Source organism: Aotus nancymaae, unplaced genomic scaffold (assembly GCF_030222135.1).
Source record: "Aotus nancymaae isolate 86718 unplaced genomic scaffold, 86718_ANA_hifiasm-v0.15.2.pri h1tg000111l, whole genome shotgun sequence".
Classification (NCBI taxonomy): Eukaryota; Metazoa; Chordata; class Mammalia; order Primates; family Aotidae; genus Aotus; species Aotus nancymaae.
Genome location: NW_026988526.1, coordinates 559,873 through 578,466, shown reverse-complemented (window position 1 = coordinate 578,466; position 18,594 = coordinate 559,873). Strand labels below are relative to the sequence as shown.

The 18,594-nt window shown below is 47.9% G+C and overlaps 1 protein-coding gene across 2 annotated transcripts in view; it reads left to right on the top strand.

The window, feature by feature from the left end:
• The window catches only part of DHRSX (dehydrogenase/reductase X-linked), a 219,145-nt gene that overhangs the window by 165,310 nt on the left and 35,241 nt on the right, over positions 1-18,594 (top strand). The window contains exon 4 of one of the 2 annotated variants that reach the window (XM_064370951.1): positions 11,971-12,066. The exons of the other annotated variant lie outside the window; for it this stretch is intronic. Within the exon in view, the coding sequence (XP_064227021.1) occupies positions 11,971-12,066 (96 nt within the window). The remainder of the gene's footprint in view (positions 1-11,970; positions 12,067-18,594) is intronic. 2 annotated transcript variants of the gene reach the window in all.

The following is an 18,594-nucleotide window of genomic DNA, read 5'->3' as shown; positions in this document are numbered from 1 at the left end:
GATGGGGAACCCGGGGCATGTGGCACGGGGAACACGGGGAACCCGGGGCATGTGGGACAAGGAACACGGGGAACCCGGGGCATGTGGGTCGGGGAACCCGGGGAACCCGGGGCATGTGGGTCGGGGAGCCCCTGGGAATGTGGGACGGGGAACCCGGGGAATGCGAGAAGGGGAATCCCGGGAATGTGGGAAGCGGAACCCGGGGCATGTGGAAAGGGGAACCCCGGAAATGTGGGACGGGGAACCTGGGGAATGTGGGAAGGGGAACCCCGGGAATGTCCGATGCGGGACCCGGGGCATGTGACCTGCTTGTCAGGTATTCCTGCTCGCCAAAGACAACAGCAACACCCCTTCCTCCTACCGTGTTGTCTGTCATTCCGGGAGCTCACTTTGGGGCTGATATTCTGTATCAGAACAATCTCTGTGTCATTTATTTTTTTTTGAGGCAGAGTCTAACTGTGTCGCCCAGTCCAGAGTGCAATGGCGCCATCTCGGCTCACTGCAACCTCTGCCTCCCGGGTTCAAGCGATTCTCCTGCCTCAGCCTCCCGAGTAGCTGGAACACAGGTGCACGCCACCACGCCCGGCTAATTTTTGTAGTTTTAGTAGAGACGGGGTTTCTCCGTGTTGGCCAGGCTGATATCGAGCTCCTGACCTCAGGTGATCCTCCCCTTTCGGCCTCCCAAAGTGCTGGGGTGATAGGCCTGAGTCACCGCGCCCGGCCACAATCTCTGCTTTAAATAATGAAGATGAGCAGATCAGATCCAGAACAACCCCACCCAACAGAAATGACAGGTACTTTCTAAAGAATTTACATGTTACAAAGCAAATTCATGCACTTAATAGAAATTGAGCATCATCATCACATAAGAAACCTGAGAAAGCTTTTATGACCATGTGCAATTAATAGGAGGGTTGTTATTCCTATAAAAGCACCTAGATATTAAAGAAAGGCTTTGATAGCATTGCTCATATGCCATTAACTCTTTTTTTTCTCTTTGAGATGAAGTTTTGCTCTATTGCCCAGGCTGGAGTGTAGTGGTGCGATCTCAGCTCACTGCAACCTCCGCCTCCCGGTTTCCAGGAATTCTCCCACCTCAGTCTCCCAAGTAGCTGGGATTATAGGCACCCAGCACCATGCCTGGCTAATTTTTGTATTTTTACTAGAGACAGGGTTTCATCATGTGGACCAGGCTGATTTCAAACTCCTGAACTCGAATGATCTGCCTGCCTTGGCCTCCTAAAGTGCTGGGATTACAGGTTTGAGCCACCGCCCCCAGCCGCCATTAACTCTTTATATATATATGTTATATATAATTATATATTATATAATTATTATTTATTATATAATGTTATATAATAATTATATATAATATATAAAATTATATATATTATTATATAGATACAATTTTATTGCACTTTTGGTTTTGGGGTACATGTGAAGAACATGCAAGATTGTTGCATAGGTACACACATGACAATGTGGTTTGCTGCCTTCGTCCCCATCACCTATATCTGGCATTTCTCCCCATGTTATCCGTCCCCATCTCCTCACCCCTGCTGTTCCTCCCCTATTTCCCCCTGCCCACAGACCCCAGTGTGTGATGCTCCCCTCCCTGTGTCCATGTGTTCTCATTGTTCAACACCCACCTATGAGTGAGAACATGTGGTGTTTGATTTTCTGTTCTTGTGTCAGTTTGCTGAGAATGATGGTTTCCAGCTTCGTCCATGTCCCTAAAAAGGACACGAACTCATCGTTTTTGATGGCTGCATAGTATTCCATGGTGTATATGTGCCACATTTTCCCTGTCCAGTCTATCATTGATGGGCATTTGGGTTGGTTCCAAGTCTGCTATTGTAAACAGTGCTGCAATGAACATTCATGTGCATGTGTCCTTATAATAGAACGATTTATAATCCTTTGGATATATACCCAGTAATGGGATTGCTGGGTCAAATGGAATTTCTATTTCTAGCATCCTAACTCCAAATACCTCTGACTGGGACCTAGTTTAGCAATAGGGTCTTTGCAGATGTAATTAAGATGAGGTCATTATAGCAGACCCTTGAACTAATAGAATGGGTGTCCTTCCAAGAAGTAGAAAATTTAGAGACAGAGACACTGAGGAGAAGGCCACCTGGTGACAGAGACAGAGACTGGAGTGCTGTGGCCACAAGCCCAGGGATGCTGGAGCCCCCAGAGCTCGGAGAGGCCAGAAGGATCCTCCCCTCCACCCTTACGGATACCCCAGAGTAACGTTCAATCGCACCTCTAGGCACCCCATGCTCCAGTCAAGTGAACACATAGTATGAACTATTCCAACCTCCTTCTCGATATAAGAGGGCCCCTACAGGCAATGACAGGTGTCCTTGTAAGAGACAGAAGAAGAGACACAGACGCTGAAGGAGAAGGCCATCCATCCCTAGAGGATCTGGGAGGCAGGAAGCATGTCTGGGTCTCAGTCCCTCTTCTGGTACAACAACAGTCCTATCACATTAGAGCCCATATTGGTGACCTCATTTTACCCGAATTACCTCTTTAAACATCCTAACCCTCTGAGGTCCTCAGGGCTCGGGCTTTAACCTATGAATTTGAGAGATGACAGTGTTGGAAATAGATGCTCAGTGCTGCAAAGAAAATCAGCCCTGAGACAGAGGATCTTTCAGCCACGCGGTTTTTACTTCCTGGGCTGCGGGGAGGGGACCCTCACTGGCCATCTTGCAACAAGAGTATAATGAACAAAGGAAAACACATTTATCCCTGACGCATTAGGGGTTGTCCTTCCTGCCATGTCTGATCTCCGTGGGCCGGAGCCAGACCTCACCATGTAAAGTAAAACCCGACCAGCTGACAACTTAAAACTTTTCTAAACAGGTGAAAGCCATGGAGAGCTGGGACACGCCTGTGAGCATGTCCAGCACTGATATCTCAGTGAAAGTACAAGGACACAGAATGTACTATGTGCCTGTCAGCACGGCGTGTCTAACAGCTACATAGGATAGGGCTTCACAAAGGGTTATTAGCACACTCATTCTTTAACAAGAAAGGAAACTTTAAAAAGGAACTTTTCTAGTTCCCACAACAGGATTCAGTACAGGAAAGAGACTTTGCAGGTGTAATCAAGTGAAGATGAGGTTATTAGGGTGGACCCCACTGCAATGACTGGTGTCTTTATAGCAAGAGGAGATGAGACACAGACCCAGAGGGGAGGCCCACATAGAGATGTTTACAGAGACTGGAGTGATGGGGCCACAAGCCCAGGGATGCCTGCAGCCCTCAGGAACTGGGAAAGGCAGGAAGGACCCTCCCCTAGACCCTCCAGATAGAGCACGGTCCTGTCCACTCCTTAATTTTAGACTTCTGGTCTTTAGAAGTCGTCCCTTCACTGGATGAATTTCTGTGACTTTGAAGCAGGCAGTCTGTGGTCATTTGTTCGGAAAATCCCGAGAAAGTAATACAGATTGCGAAGCAGATCAAGGAACTTCAGAGCCAGAGGGCTGGAGCCTCAGAGCCAGCTCTAACAATCTTTAACTGTGTGATCTTGCCCGAGTGGCTGAACCTTTCTAGGTCTTTTTATTCTGCAGTCTCTGCCTCCATCTCCATGTGCCTTCTCTTCTGTGTCTGTGTCTCCTCTTCTGTCTCTCTCTCTCTCCTTTTTTTTTTTTTTTTTTAAGGTGGAGTCTTGCTGTGTCGCCCAGGCTGGAGTGCAGTGGTGCAATCTTGGCTCACTGCAACCTCCGACTTCCAGGTTCAAGCGATTCTCCTGCCTCAGCCTCCCGAGTAGCTGGGATTACAGGTGACCGTCACCCACCCCCCAGCTAATTTTTTTGTTTTGTATTTTCAGTAGAGTCTGGGTTTCATCATGTTGGCCAGGCTGGTCTCGAACCCCTGACCTCAGGTGATCCTCCCACTTTGACTTCCCAAAGGGCTAGGATTACAGGTGTGAGCCACCATGCCCCTCTTCTGTGTTGTAGAAGGACACCTCCACTGGACTTATGACCCAGGTCAATCCAGAATGCTCTCATCTCTACTTGAATACATCTGCAGAAAACCCCATATCAGTCTGTTCTCACACTGCTAATAAGGGCGTGCCTGAGACTGGGTAATTTATCAAAGAAAGGGGTTTCATGGACTCACAGTTCCACATGGCTGGGGAGGCCTCAGTCACGGTGGAAGGCGAAGGAGGAGCAAGTCACATCTTCCATGGCAGCAGGCAAGAGAGAGTGTGTGCAGGGAAGCCCCTTTATATAACCATCAGACCTCATGAGACTTACTCACGACCACAAGAACAGTATAGAGGAAACCACCTTCGTGATTCTGTTGTTTCCCACCGGGTCCCCCCCACAGTGGGTGAATTATGGGAGCTACAGTTCAAGATGAGATTTGGGTGGGGACATGGCCAAACTCCATGAGACCTCATTCTCATTAAGGTCCCATTCAGAGGTACCAGTGGTTAGGAATTTCTCCCTATTTTTTTTTTTTCTTTTCTGAGATGAAGTCTCACGTCATCCAGGCTGGAGTGCAGTGGCTTGATCTCAGCTCACCGCAACCTCAGCCTCCCAGGTTGAAGAGATTCTCCTGCCTCAGCCTCCTGAGTAGTTGGGACTACAGGTGCGCACCAGCACGCCCGCCTAATTTCTTTGTATTGTTAGTAGACACAGGGTTTCACTATGCTGGTCTCGAACTCCTGACCTCAGGCGATCTGCCTGCCTCGGCCTCCCAAAGTGCTGGGATTACAGGCTTGGACCACCACACCTGGCCACTTCCACCAATTTTTTGAGACGTGAAACCCCCATTGCTTTTCTTTTCCTGGTCTCTTCTTTTGCTTTCCAGACTGATTATGTAAAATGAATCCTGATGACAGCCACTTACCTGAGCCTCGATTCATTTCTGCTTGATTACTCTGCGGAGGATGATGAGTGTTACCAGATGTCTCCTCTGAGCTTTCGGGGAACTGTTTTTTGGTGACAGCACAGAGTCTTTCTAAATATGCTCCTGTCTCATAGTTTGTAGCTTTGGAGTGACCTCTTTTATTTTTTTCTTTTAATTGTACTTTAAGTTCTGGGGTACATGTGCTGATCTTACAGGGTTGCTGCACAGGTGCACACGTGCCATGGTGGTTTGCTGTCTCCATCCCCTGTCGCCTACATCAGGCATTTCTCCCCATGTTATCCCTCTCCAACCTCCCTGCTGTCCCCCCCAGCCCCCCACCCCCCAACCGACCCCACAGTGTGATGCTCCCCTCCCTGTGTCCATATGATCTCATTGTTCAACACTCGCATATGAGTGAGAACATGCGGTGTTTGGTTTTCTGTTCTTGTGTCAGTTTGCTGAGAATGATGGTTTCCAGCTTCATCCATGTCCCTGCAAATGACGTGAACTCACCCTTTTTGATGGCTGCATAGTATTCCATGGTGTCTATGTGCCACATTTTCTTTATCCATTCTATCATTGATGGGCGTTTGGGTTGGTTCCAGGTCTTTGCTGTTGTAAATAGTGCCACAATGAACATACGTGTGCATGTGTCTTTGTAGTAGAATGATTTACAGTCCTTCGGGTGTATAGCAGTCATGGGATTACGGGGTCAAATGGAATCTCTAGGTCCTTGAGGAATCTCCACACTGTCTTCCACAATGGTTGAACTAATTTATTGGAGTGACGTCTTAAAGGAGGTTTCCTTTAACATTGCTTTCCTGGGGCTGCCGTAATAAAATATCATGGACCCAGTGGCTCAAACAGCAGACATTGATTCTCCCACATTCCTGGAGGCTGGAGGTGTGAGATCCAGTGTGGGCAGGGCCGGCTTCTCCTGAGGCCTCTCTCCTGGGCTTGGAGACACCGTCTTCTCCCCATGTCCTCCCAGGGTCGTCCCTCTGTGCATGTCTGTGTCCTCACCTCCTCTTCTTATGGGATGTCTGAGTCCATTTCAGACCGCTATCACAGAACACCATACAGAGGGAGTCTTGCTCTGTCACCCAGACTGGAGTGCAATGGCACGATCTCAGCTCACTGCAACTTCTGCCTCCTGGTTCAAGAGATTCTCCTGCCTCAGCCTCTCGAGTAGGTGGGACTACAGGCGCGTGCCACCAGGTGCTGCTATTTTTTGTATTTTTAGTAGAGACAGGGTTTCACCATGCTGGGCAAGCTGGTCTCGAACTCCTGACCCCAGGTGATCCGCCCACGTTGTTCAGTTGAATAGAGAGTGTACTGTTTCTTTACTGCATGCCCCAAAAAGAAAAAACAAACAAAAAAAACAGGAAGCAAGCATGTGCCATGGCACACTGCTAATTTTTTTTTGTATTTTTAGTAGAGACAGGGTTTCAGCATGTTGGCCAGGCCAGTCTCGAACTCCTGACCCCAGGTGATCCGCCCGCGTTGTTCAGTTGAATAGAGAGTGCACTGTTTCTTTACTGCATGCCCCAAAAAGAAAAAACAAACAAAAAAAACAGGAAGCAAGCATGTGCCATGGCACACTGCTAATTTTTTTTTGTATTTTTAGTAGAGACAGGGTCTCACCATGTTGGCCAGGCTGGTCTCAAACTCCCGACCTCAGCTGATCTGCCCGCCTTAGCCCCCCAAAGTGCTGAAATTACAGGTGTGAGCCAGGGCGCCTGGCCAGCAGGCCTTTAATTCTATCATTTTGTTTAAGCTTTACCGAAAGGGTTGACACAGTTGAGAATAGGGCTTTCACATGACTCTCTCCTAGACCAGCAAAATCAGTGTCAACAGGGAATGTGTTTGAAGCGGAGATGCTCGCATTCTCAGGCCATACCCAACATCTGCTGAACCCACATTTTGGAGAGCAGGGGCTGATGAAGAGATGGTCTTCAGGGAATTCTGATGCATGCTAAAATGTGAGAAACACTCCAATTTAAAATATGCCACTTATGTTTTGTATGAAGGATGTGGTTGCTGGCTTTCACCTGATAAAATCACTGCCAGTAATTAGTGTTAATTGCCAAAATTGATTTACTGGCTTGGAAAATTACCGTTCTTGTGAAGGAATAAATCACGGTATTGTCACGTATTCCAAAAATCCAAGAGATTTTTCACACATGAGAGAACCTGTGTCCTCCACTGGGCTCATCCCCATGGTGAAATAAATTTCAGTGGGAAGCATTTTGGGAGGCCGAGGCGGGCGGATCACCTGAGGTCAGCAGTTCGAGACTGGCCTGGCCAACATGGTGAAACCCCATCTCTACTAAAAATACAAAAATTAGCCGGGCGTGGTGGCCGGCATCTGTAATCCCAGCTGCTGGGGAGGCTGAGGCAGGAGAATCACTTGAACCCAGGAGGCAGAGGTTGCAGCCAGCCAAAATCGTGCCATTGCACTCTGGCCTGTGTGACAGAGCAAGATTCCATCTCAAAAAAAAAAAAAAAAAGGAATGGAATAGGTGGACAAAATATATTGAGAATTGTTTGTAACTAATGCAACTGACTCTTTAGGAAATGAGTAGCTTGGTTAAAAAGTTAAGTTATGGCCAGCTCTGGTGTCTGACACCTATGATCCCAGCACTTCGGGAGGCCGAGGCAGGCAGATCGCCTGAGGTCAGCAGTTGAGACCAGCCTGGCCAACATGGTGAAACCCTGTCTCTACTAAAATAAAAAAAATCATTAGCCAGGCATGATGGTGGGTGCCTATAATCCCAGCTACTTGGGAGGTTGAGACGGGAGAACCACTTGAACCTGGGAGATGGTGGTTTCAGTGAGCCGAGATCACGCCGCCGCTCTCCAGCCTGGGCGTCTGAGCAAGACTCCATCTCGGAAAAAAAAGAAAGTTATATTTCGGGGTCAGGGATAAACATGTGTGGATTATTTCCGTTAATGTTATTTCTAGTTTGTTGACCACCAAATGCATTTTCCCGTGAAGAAATGACAGTAAAGAGTATCTCTGCACAAGGTCCATCAATTGTACGAAGTGCCAGGACGGCCTGTTGCCATATTGGTAGGAAACAAACACTCCTGTTTTCACAGTAGCTCCAATTACAAGCAGAAAAAAGTTCAACATATCAACTATTCATTATTTAATTTATTGATGAGTAGAGGAGGAATTGCTTTTCTTTTTTTTTTTTTTGGGTAAACGGTCTTGCTCCGTCACCCAAGCTGCAGTGCAGTGGCATTATTTGCTCACTGCAGCCTCGACCTCCCCGGCTCAAATTATCCTCCTACCTCGGCTTCCCATGTAGCTGCTGCTACCGGTGTGTGCCACCGTGCCCACCTATTTTTTTTTTTTTTAATTTTCTTTGTAGAGACAGGATCTCGCTGTGTTGCGCAGGCTGGTCTTGAACTCCTGGCCTCAAGCGATCCTCCCGCCTAGCTTCTCTAGTCACTGGGATCGTATGCTTTACTTCATCATCTAGATTGGGTCTCACCCTCACAGTTTCGGAACTTCAGGTCCGTGTTTGATCTGTGTGCAGTGCACCTGCTGCCATTTGACTCGGTCCCTTCTGCTACAGTCATTCAACCATGAATGAAGAGTGTCTGTAGGTACCGTCTGTACTTCCTCCCAGGCACAAGCTATTGAAAACAAAGTTCCAGAAGAGGCGACAGATCACTTGAGGTCAGGAGTTTGAGAACAGTGTGGCCAACATGGCGAAACCCCATCTCTACAAAAAATCAGCCAGGCTTGCTGGCGGACGCCTGCAACCCCAGCTACTTGGGAGGTTGAGACATGAGAATCGCTTGAGCCAGGGAGGGGAGGTTGCAGTGTGCCAAGATCGAGCCACTCCACTCCAGCCCAGCCTGAGTGACAGCGCAAGACAACCTCTCAAAAACAAAAAAACAAAGGGACACATATCTCCCAACATATCTTCTAATCTTTAAGATTCCTCTCCTGTGAGACCCTTAAATTTGTTATATTTTATTTTATTTGAGATGGAGTTTTGCTCTTGGGATACATCAGGCACCCAGGCTGGAGTGCAGTGGCATGATCTCAGCTCACTGCAACCTCTGCCTCCCGTATTCAAGCAATTCTCCTGTCTCAGCCTCCCGAGTGGTTGGAATTACAGGCACCACCACCACGCATGGCTAATATTTGTATTTTTTTGTAGAGACGTGTTTTCACCATGTTGATCAGGCTGGTCTTGAACTCGTGATCTCAAATGATCCACCCACCTCAGCTTTCCAAAATGGTGGGATTACAGGCATGAGCCCCCGCATCTAGTCATGATAGATTCTTTATCTATTTAAGAAATTCTTTATTTCACTCTGATGTCCCTTTAAAGACTCAGTGATGGAGGTGTTATAGGTATGGGCGTGCCTCTCCGTGAACGTGGCTGTTTTGAGTTTCTGAACTTAGGTAACTTTGAGCCACTTGTTTATTATTTTATTCCTAAACATGTCTTCACATCCGGTGAAACTGCCGTGTATAGACTGTGTTGTGAAACGCGTTTTGAGTGTGCTATCCAGTACCGATTCAGATTTCACTAAAGGTTTAACACGTTTCCCTGTGTTGTGAGATACACATCAGACAGCTGACACACTCACTATGTGTCTATTAGCCAAAGTATCAGGGGGTTTGAATGAGGCTACAATTTACAAGATACATGCCATGTCCCAGGTTGTCTTGTCTTTTTTCTTTTAGCAGAAAACTCAAAGAAGTCTCTTTGTTCACAGTGTGTTCTGAGTTGGGTTGATAGTTGTCAGGAATGTTACATGTAGGCGATAGTTGTCAGGAATGTTACACGTGGGCGATAGTTGTCAGGAATGTTACATGTAGGTGATAGTTGTCAGGAATGTTACCTGTAGGCAACAGTTGTCAGGAATGTTGCGTGTAGGCGACAGTTGTCAGGAATGTTACACGTGGGCGACAGTCGTCAGGAATGTTACACGTGGGCGATAGTTGTCAGGAATGTTACACGTGGGCGACAGTCGTCAGGAATGTTACACGTGGGCGACAGTCGTCAGGAATGTTACACGTGGGCGACAGTCGTCAGGAATGTTACACGTGGGCGACAGTCGTCAGGAATGTTACACGTGGGCGACAGTTGTCAGGCATGTTACATGTAGGCGACAGTCGTCAGGAATGTTACATGTAGGCGACAGTTGTCAGGAATGTTACACGTAGGTGACAGTTGTCAGGCATGTTACATGTAGGTGATAGTTGTCAGGAATGTTACATGTAGGCGACAGTTGTCAGGAATGTTACACGTGGGCGACAGTTGTCAGGCATGTTACATGTAGGCGACAGTCGTCAGGAATGTTACATGTAGGTGACAGTTGTCAGGAATGTTACACGTAGGTGACAGTTGTCAGGCATGTTACATGTAGGTGATAGTTGTCAGGAATGTTACGTGTAGGCGACAGTTGTCAGGAATGTTACATGTAGGCGACAGTTGTCAGGAATGTTACGTGTAGGCGACAGTTGTCAGGAATGTTACGTGTAGGCGACAGTTGTCAGGAATGTTACCTGTAGGCGACAGTTGTCAGGAATGTTGCGTGTAGGCGACAGTTGTCAGGAATGTTGCGTGTAGGCGACAGTTGTCAGGAATGTTGCGTGTAGGCGACAGTTGTCAGGAATGTTGCGTGTAGGCGACAGTTGTCAGGAATGTTACACGTAGGTGACAGTTGTCAGGAATGTTACACGTAGGCGACAGTCGTCAGTAATGTTACACGTAGGTGACAGTTGTCAGGAATGTTGCATGTAGGCGACAGTTGTCAGGAATGTTACACGTAGGTGACAGTTGTCAGGAATGTTACACGTAGGCGACAGTCGTCAGTAATGTTACACGTAGGTGACAGTTGTCAGGAATGTTGCATGTAGGCGACAGTTGTCAGGAATGTTACACGTAGGTGACAGTTGTCAGGAATGTTACACGTGGGCGACAGTTGTCAGGAATGTTACACGTAGGCGACAGTCGTCAGTAATGTTACGTGTAGGCGACAGTTGTCAGGAATGTTGCGTGTAGGCGACAGTTGTCAGGAATGTTGCGTGTAGGCGACAGTTGTCAGGAATGTTACACGTAGGTGACAGTTGTCAGGAATGTTACACATAGGCGACAGTTGTCAGGAATGTTACACGTAGGCGACAGTCGTCAGTAATGTTACGTGTAGGCGATAGTTGTCAGGAATGTTGCGTGTAGGCGACAGTTGTCAGGAATGTTACACGTAGGTGACAGTTGTCAGGAATGTTACACGTGGGCGACAGTTGTCAGGAATGTTACGTGTGGGCGACAGTCGTCAGTAATGTTACGTGTAGGCGACAGTTGTCAGGAATGTTACATGTAGGCGACAGTTGTCAGGAATGTTACGTGTAGGCGACAGTTGTCAGGAATGTTACGTGTAGGCGACAGTTGTCAGTAATGTTACGTGTAGGCGACAGTTGTCAGGAATGTTACATGTAGGCGACAGTTGTCAGGAATGTTACATGTAGGCGACAGTCGTCAGGAATGTTACGTGTAGGCGACAGTTGTCAGGAATGTTACGTGTAGGCGACAGTTGTCAGTAATGTTACGTGTAGGCGACAGTCGTCAGGAATGTTACACGTAGGCGACAGTCGTCAGGAATGTTACACGTGGGCGACAGTTGTCAGGAATGTTACACGTAGGCGACAGTCGTCAGGAATGTTACGTGTAGGCGACAGTCGTCAGGAATGTTACGTGTTGATGGTAGTTATCAAGTATGTTAAATGTAGGTGATAGTTATCAAGTATGTTAAATGTAGATATCCTAGAAAGAATATAATAGAGTTGTTTGTCCTCTCAAAGGGAAAATTCAATATAGACACGAAGGGTTGTCATAAATGTGTTAGATGCCAGCCACAGTTGCTCATTGAAACAGTGATTGCCATCAGGTTTAATGAGCACTGGAAAAATACCTATGTTCAACTAGGTCATGAGTAGTGGACTGAGTTTCCATAATTGCGTTTGCAGTGTGATTACCCACCAGTCTCCTGCAATGGAAGTGCATTGCAATGCAACGTGTTCATAGGAAGTTAACATAAAACCATTCAATTGTCTCTGCTTCTACACAGCTGCCTCTCAGAGTGGATAAATAATCCATACAAATCCTGCCTGTGGATCCGTATGAAAGTACGCCGCTTACAGAGGCTGGCTGGTGAGGCACCGAGGTATTACTTGTGTGTATCCTACATTACCAGCACAGTAACATAGAAGCAGCTCCTTTCCTATCATCAGCACTCAGAGTCGGCTCTGTCTTCATTTCTTTCTTTCTTTTTACTTTTATTTTTCAGACAGAGTCTCGCCATGTCACCAGGCGGCAGTGCAGTGGCGTGATATCGGCTCACTGTAACCTCCACCTCCTGGGTTCAAGCGATTCTCCTGCCTCAGCCTCCCTGGTAGCTGGGATTACAGGCACGCACCACCACACTCAGCTGATTTTTGTATTTTTAGTAGAGACAGCGTTTCACCACGTTGCCCAGGCTGGTCTCGAACTCCTGACCTCGTGATCCGCCCGCCTCAGCCTCCCAAAGTGCTGCGATTCCGGGTGTGAGTCACCGCGCCCGGCCCATTCTTTCCCATTTCTGGTGTGGATATGGCTTTATTCCTAACTTCCACCCCAGGGAATGTCTCCTGAAACTACGTGCCCTCTTGAATTTATTTCTTCACCTGCTACAGAGAAATTTGTTGACTTTCCGCCTCCCCTACAGTGTATTTTTAAACAATGTTAGTTCTCTCTTCTCCACGCTACCGCGTAAAGCCATAATTACACAAGCCATCCATTTACTCTGGAGAAATCCGCCTTTGGATGGTGCATGCTCTGCTTTTTAAAGTAACCATTCCTCTTGCCCATCAATCAGTCCCGCAGATTGAGAAGCAAATGCTGGTACGTGACAGTTAAAAGACGCTCGTGCCAGCAGGAAAGCCAGTCTCTGCCTCCCTGCTCTTAATGACTCCCTGTTTCCCCAGTTTTCCATTTCCCTGGGGTGAGAAGATCAGAGAAGTTTGCCTTAAAAAGGTATCTCGACAGTAATTGGGGGTTTGCAGTTTATCTTGGATCAAAGAGGGGACTTGAGCTCTGAACGGCTCCATTTTCTTGTCTTAATTCTTCTAGTCTCTTAATTTTTTTTTTCCCAAACAGAGTCTCGCTCTGCCACACAGACTGGAATGCAGTGGTGTGATCTCAGCTCACTGTAACCTCCACCTCCCGGGTTCAAATGATTCTCCTGCCTCAGCCTCCCAAGTAGGTGGTGTGACAGGCACCTGCCACCAAGCCCGTCTAATTTTTGTATTTTTAGTAGAGACAGGATTTCTCCATATTGGCCAGGCTGGTCTCGAACTCCTGACCTCAAGTGATCCATGCACCTCAGCCTCCCAAAGTGCTTCGATTACAGACGTGAGCTACCGTGCCAGGCCAGGGAATTTCTTTATGGCCGGTTTTTATCTACTCAGGGTGGAGGGAAAGTTAGAGTTCTGTTGTTAGGGTTTATGGCTGGCATTGTGGTAAAGGCGTTTTGCTTTCTAGGACTGACCCTGGGAAAGAGGGATTCTAGTTTCTGTGACATCCTTGGGGCGAAGTGGGTCTGAGAGACGGGTGGGTGGGAGAAGGTCAGAGAGGAAGGTTTGCTTCTGAGGCTGCTTATAATCCCTTTATTTTAGGGTGTCCTTTTCTGAGACCCAACATAGGCATAAATTATTGGTTTCGTTCATTGGCTTTATGAAAAATTAAATACATTAACATAGAGGCCATCTAAGTTTTTTATATAGTTTCCCATCTGCTCTGTAGTCGTAACGTTCTGCTTTTCATCTGGGAAATGTGGTGTATATTGAACATTTTATAACAGGAAGAGGACAAAGCAGCACCAGGGCCAGCCGCTCACGTCTCTCATCCCAGCACTTCGGGAAGCCAGGTGGGCAGATCACCTAAGGTCAGGAGTTCGAGACCAGCCTGGCTATCCTGATGAAGCCCCGTGTCTACTATAAACGCAAAAATCATCTGGGTGTGGTGGCAGGTGCCTGTCATCCCAGCTACTCAGGAGGCTGAGGCAGGAGAATGGCGGGAACCCTGGAGGCGGAGGTTGCGGTGAGCCGAGATCGCACCACTGCACTCCAGCCTGGGCGACAGAGTGAGACTCTGTGTCAAATAAAAACAACAAGAAGAACAGCAAAAAGCAAGCACCGCCAGGCTGTGTCCCCCCGTGATTTCACTTCTGTGTGTAGCGTTCTCATCTGCTTCTCATTTGCTCTGATCTTTGTGGTTTTCTTTTACGTGTTTTCCACGGGAAAGCGTTGTGGTTCTTCTTTGCCAAACCCTTAGGTCAAAGTGTAGTTCGTTTATTTCAGTTTTCTATTCTTAGTTAGGAAGAGCCTTTGTGGGTAAGATGCACTGGATTTTCACTGACGCTTTTTCTGGAACGCGTACAATGACTGTGTTTCCTTTTACTCTTTTGAATGTGTTAGACATTCTTTTACACTGTTTGATGTAGTCTTTGTTTATTTAGCATAAATATCATGCTGATATTCAAAATACACGTGAGATGGTTTTGTGAACCCTGACAATTTGAGACAGGACTCAGTTATTTTAGAAAGTTTATTTTGCCAAATTTAAGGACGCACGCTCGTGACATAGCCTCAGGAGACCCTGACGATACGTGTTTCAGTTGGTCAGGGCAGAGCTTGGTTTTATTACTTGAGGGAGATGTGAGACACCAATTAATATACGTATGAAGTACATTGGAGCGGATGCGGCCTGGCCAACATGGAGAAACCCCATCTCAGGCCGGACGTGGTGGCTCAAGCCTGTAATCCCAGCACTGTGGGAGGCCGAGACGGGTGGATCACCTGAGGTCAGGAGTTCGAGACCAGCCTGGCCAATGTGGAGAAACCCCGTCTCAGGCCGGATGTGATGGCTCACACCTGTAATCCCACACTTTGGGAGGCCGAGCTGGGTGGGTCACCTGAGGGCAGGAGTTCAAGACCAGCCTGGCCAACATACTGAAACCCCATTTCCACTAAAAATACAAAAAATTAGCCAGGCGTGGTGGTGGGCACCTATACTCCCAGCTACTGGGGAGACTGAGGCAGGAGCATCACTTGAAACCAGGAGGTGGAGGTTGCAGAGAGCTGAGACTGTGCCTTGCACCAGCCTGGGCAACAAGAGCAAAACTCCGTCTCAGAAAAAAAAGGAAATACGGTCATTGAAAGACAGGGACAATTGGGGCAGGGAGGGGGCTTCCATGTCACAGCTGGTGAGATACAAATGGTTGCATTCTTTTTTTTTTTTTTTTTTTCCGAGATGGAGTCTTGCTCTGTTGCCCAGGCTGGAGTGCCGTGGTGCGATCTCGGCTCACCGCAACCTCTGCTTCCCTTGTTCAAGCGATTCTCCTGCCTCAGCCTCCAGAGTAGCTGGGATTACAGGCGTGCACCACCACGCCTGGCCAATTTTTTGTATTTTTAGTAGAGACAGGGTTTCACCATGTTGGCCAGGCTGCTCTTGATCTCCTGACCTCATGATCTGCCCGCCTCGGCCTCCCAAAGTGCTGGGATGACAGGCACGACGCCCAGCCAATGGTTGCATTCTTTTGGGTTTCTGAGTAGTGTTTCCAAAGGAGGCCATCAGACATGCATCTATCCCAGTGAACACAGCGCTGACTGAACGGAATGGAAGGCAGCTTTGCCTTGAGCACGTCCCAGCCTGACTGTGTTTTTAGCTTTTTGATTTTGGGGACCGAGGATACTTTCCTTTCACTGCTTCCTTTAGGATACATAGACCATGTGCTTAATTCAGAAAATTAAAATGTATTTATATATATATGTATATATATCTAAAAGAAGCAAGAGCTATGAACCTTCAGCCACCTTGAAATATTGTTAAGGTAATTGTATAGCAACGTGATTGCCACTGTGCCTGACAAAATAAAAACTGTTTCTGGCCAGCCAGGGCGCGGTGGCTCACGCCTCTAATCCAGTACTTTGGGAGGCCGAGGCAGGTGGATCACCTCAGGTCAGGAGTTCGAGGCCAGCCCGACCAACATAGTGAAACCCTATCTCTACTAAAAATACAAAAAGCCGGGCATGGTGGCGGGTACCTGTAATCCCAGCTACTCGGGAGGCTGAGGCAGGAGGATCACTTGAACCCAGGAGGCGGAGGTTGCGGTGAGCCGAGATCGCGCCACTGCACTCCAGCCTTGGCAACAGAGTGAGACTCCATCTCAAAAAAAAAAAAATAAGTATTTCTAAGGCATCAATATAAAAGGTGGAACATATTTACGGGGGCATAATTGGAAACAGCCAGTTTTCTAAGCTTCTGGTGATTGAGCTTATGAGGGACAGAGAGAGAGGGGGACATTTCTCACTGTATTATGGTTATTGTATCGATTTTTATCACTATGTCCTGTGATACTAAAACGTTTCTCTAAGCTGCTTGAACCAAGGTGCAAAGAGTTTAACGCGTGCTTAGCATACTGAAGACCTTGCAATACATGTAATGAAAATTCTTCGTAGCTTGGCAAATTTGCAAAATTGCTTGTGCGAATCTGTTTTAAGATTTGAGACTCATCACGAAGACCACATGTGGCCGGGCGCAATGGCTCATTCCCGTAATGGAACACTTCAGGAGGTCGGGGCGGGTGGATCACCTGGGGTCAGGAGTTCGAGACCAGCCTGGCCAACATAGTGAAACCCTGTCTCTACTAAAAATACAAAAAAATCAGCTAGGTGTGGTGGCACGTGCCTGTAATCCCAGCTACTCTGGAGACTGAGGCACGAGAATTGCTTGAACTCGGGAGGCAGAGGTTGTGCCACTGCATTCCAGCCTAGGTGAGAATCTAAAAGAAAAAGACCACAGGTGACTCATGCCTGTCATCTCAGCACTTTGGGAGACTGAGGTGGGTGGATACTTTGAGGTCAGGGGTTCGAGAACAGCCCGACCAACATGGTAAAACTCCCATCTCTACTAAAAATACGAAAAATTAGCTGTGTATGGTGGCGGGCACCTGTAGTCCTGGCTACTCGGGATGCTGAGGAATGAAAATCGCTTGAACGCGGCAGGTGGAGGTTGCAATGAGCCAAGATCATGCCACTGCACTCCAGCCTGGGTGACAGAGTGAGACCTTGTTCCAAAAAAACAGGCCAGGCACGGTGGCTCATGCCTGTAATCCCAGCACTTTGGGAGGCTGAGGCGGGTGGGTAACGTGAGGTCAGGAGTTGGAGATCAGCCTGCCAACATGGCAAAACTCCCGTCTCTGCTAAAAATACAAAAGAAATAGCTGGGTGTGGTGGTGGGCACCTGTAGTCCTGGGCCACGCAGGAGGCTGAGGCAGGAGAATCGCTTGAACCGGGCAGGTGGTGGTTGCGGTGAGCCGAGATCACGCCACTGCACTCCAGCCTGGGTGACACAGTGAGACCCTGTTTCAAAAAAAAACAAAACAGGCCAGGTGCAGTGGCTCACGCCTGCAATCCCAGCACTTTGGGAGGCCAAAGCAGGCAGATCACGAGGTCAAGAGGCAGAGACCATCTTGGCCAACATGGTGAAAGCTTGCCTCTACTAAATATACAAAAATTAGCCGGGCATGGTGGCCGGTGCCTGTAATCCCAGCTCCTCAGGACGCTGAGGCAGGAGTATCGCTGGAACCCGGGAGGCGGAGGCTGCAGTGAGCTGAGATCACACCACTGCACTTCAGCCTGGTGAGAGAGAGAGACTCCGTCTCAAAAACAAACAGTAACAAAGGAGACCAGATGAGCAAGTAGCATTCGACGGATGGTGGGAGGACCAGTCACGTGTGGCATCCAACCGCATATGCATTTGCGCTGAAATGTGTCGAATGCTTGATCGGGTGAATCACATCCATGATTTTTCTCATATTATAAAAAATAATGATTGAGGTTGAAAGGATAAGGGAAAAACAGCCAGGAGGGCACATCAATCCCCGCCCCCAAAAAAACTGATGAGCTACGTTAATATCAGAGAAAATCAACTTTAAGGGAAAAAAGAAAAACTGCTGTTCCTTTTATTAAGCAAATGGGCTTCCTGCTTCATGTCCACAGGGGCGAAGACCGAGGCACCGGCTTTTCAGAAAGAGTTTCTTTTTTTCCGATATTTCTTTTATTGCAAGGCTGGAGAGCAAAAACACAGAGGTCAGGCTCAGATCTGTCTCCTGGACTTGGGGCCGGAGACAAGTCTTGTTCTGTTTTTCTCCTTTTGGAATCAGGGTTTCACTCTGTTGCCCAGGCTCGAGGGCCGTGCAGTGAACCTGGCTCACTGCCGCGCCGATCTTGTGGGCTCAAGCAGTCCTCTTACCTCACCATCCGCAGGAACCGGGACCACAAATACTTGCTCCCACACCCAGCTAATTTTTAAAATAATTTTTTGTAGAGATGGGGTCTTGCTATGCTGCCCAAGCTGGTCTCAAACTTCTGAGGTCAATGGGTCCTCCTGCCTTGGCCTCCCAAAGTGCTGGGAATACAGGCCTGAGAATCACTTGAGGCCAGGAGTTCAAGGCCAGCCGGGTTAACATAAACTAGACCCCATCTCTACAAAAAAATTAAAATTAGCCGGGCGTGGTGATACGCACCTGTTTTCCCAGCTGACCTGGAGGCTGAGGCAGGAAGATCACTTGAGCCCCAGAGTTTGAGGCTACAGTGAGCTATGACTGCAGCACTATACTCCTGCCTGGGCAAGGGGGAGACGCTGTCTTGAA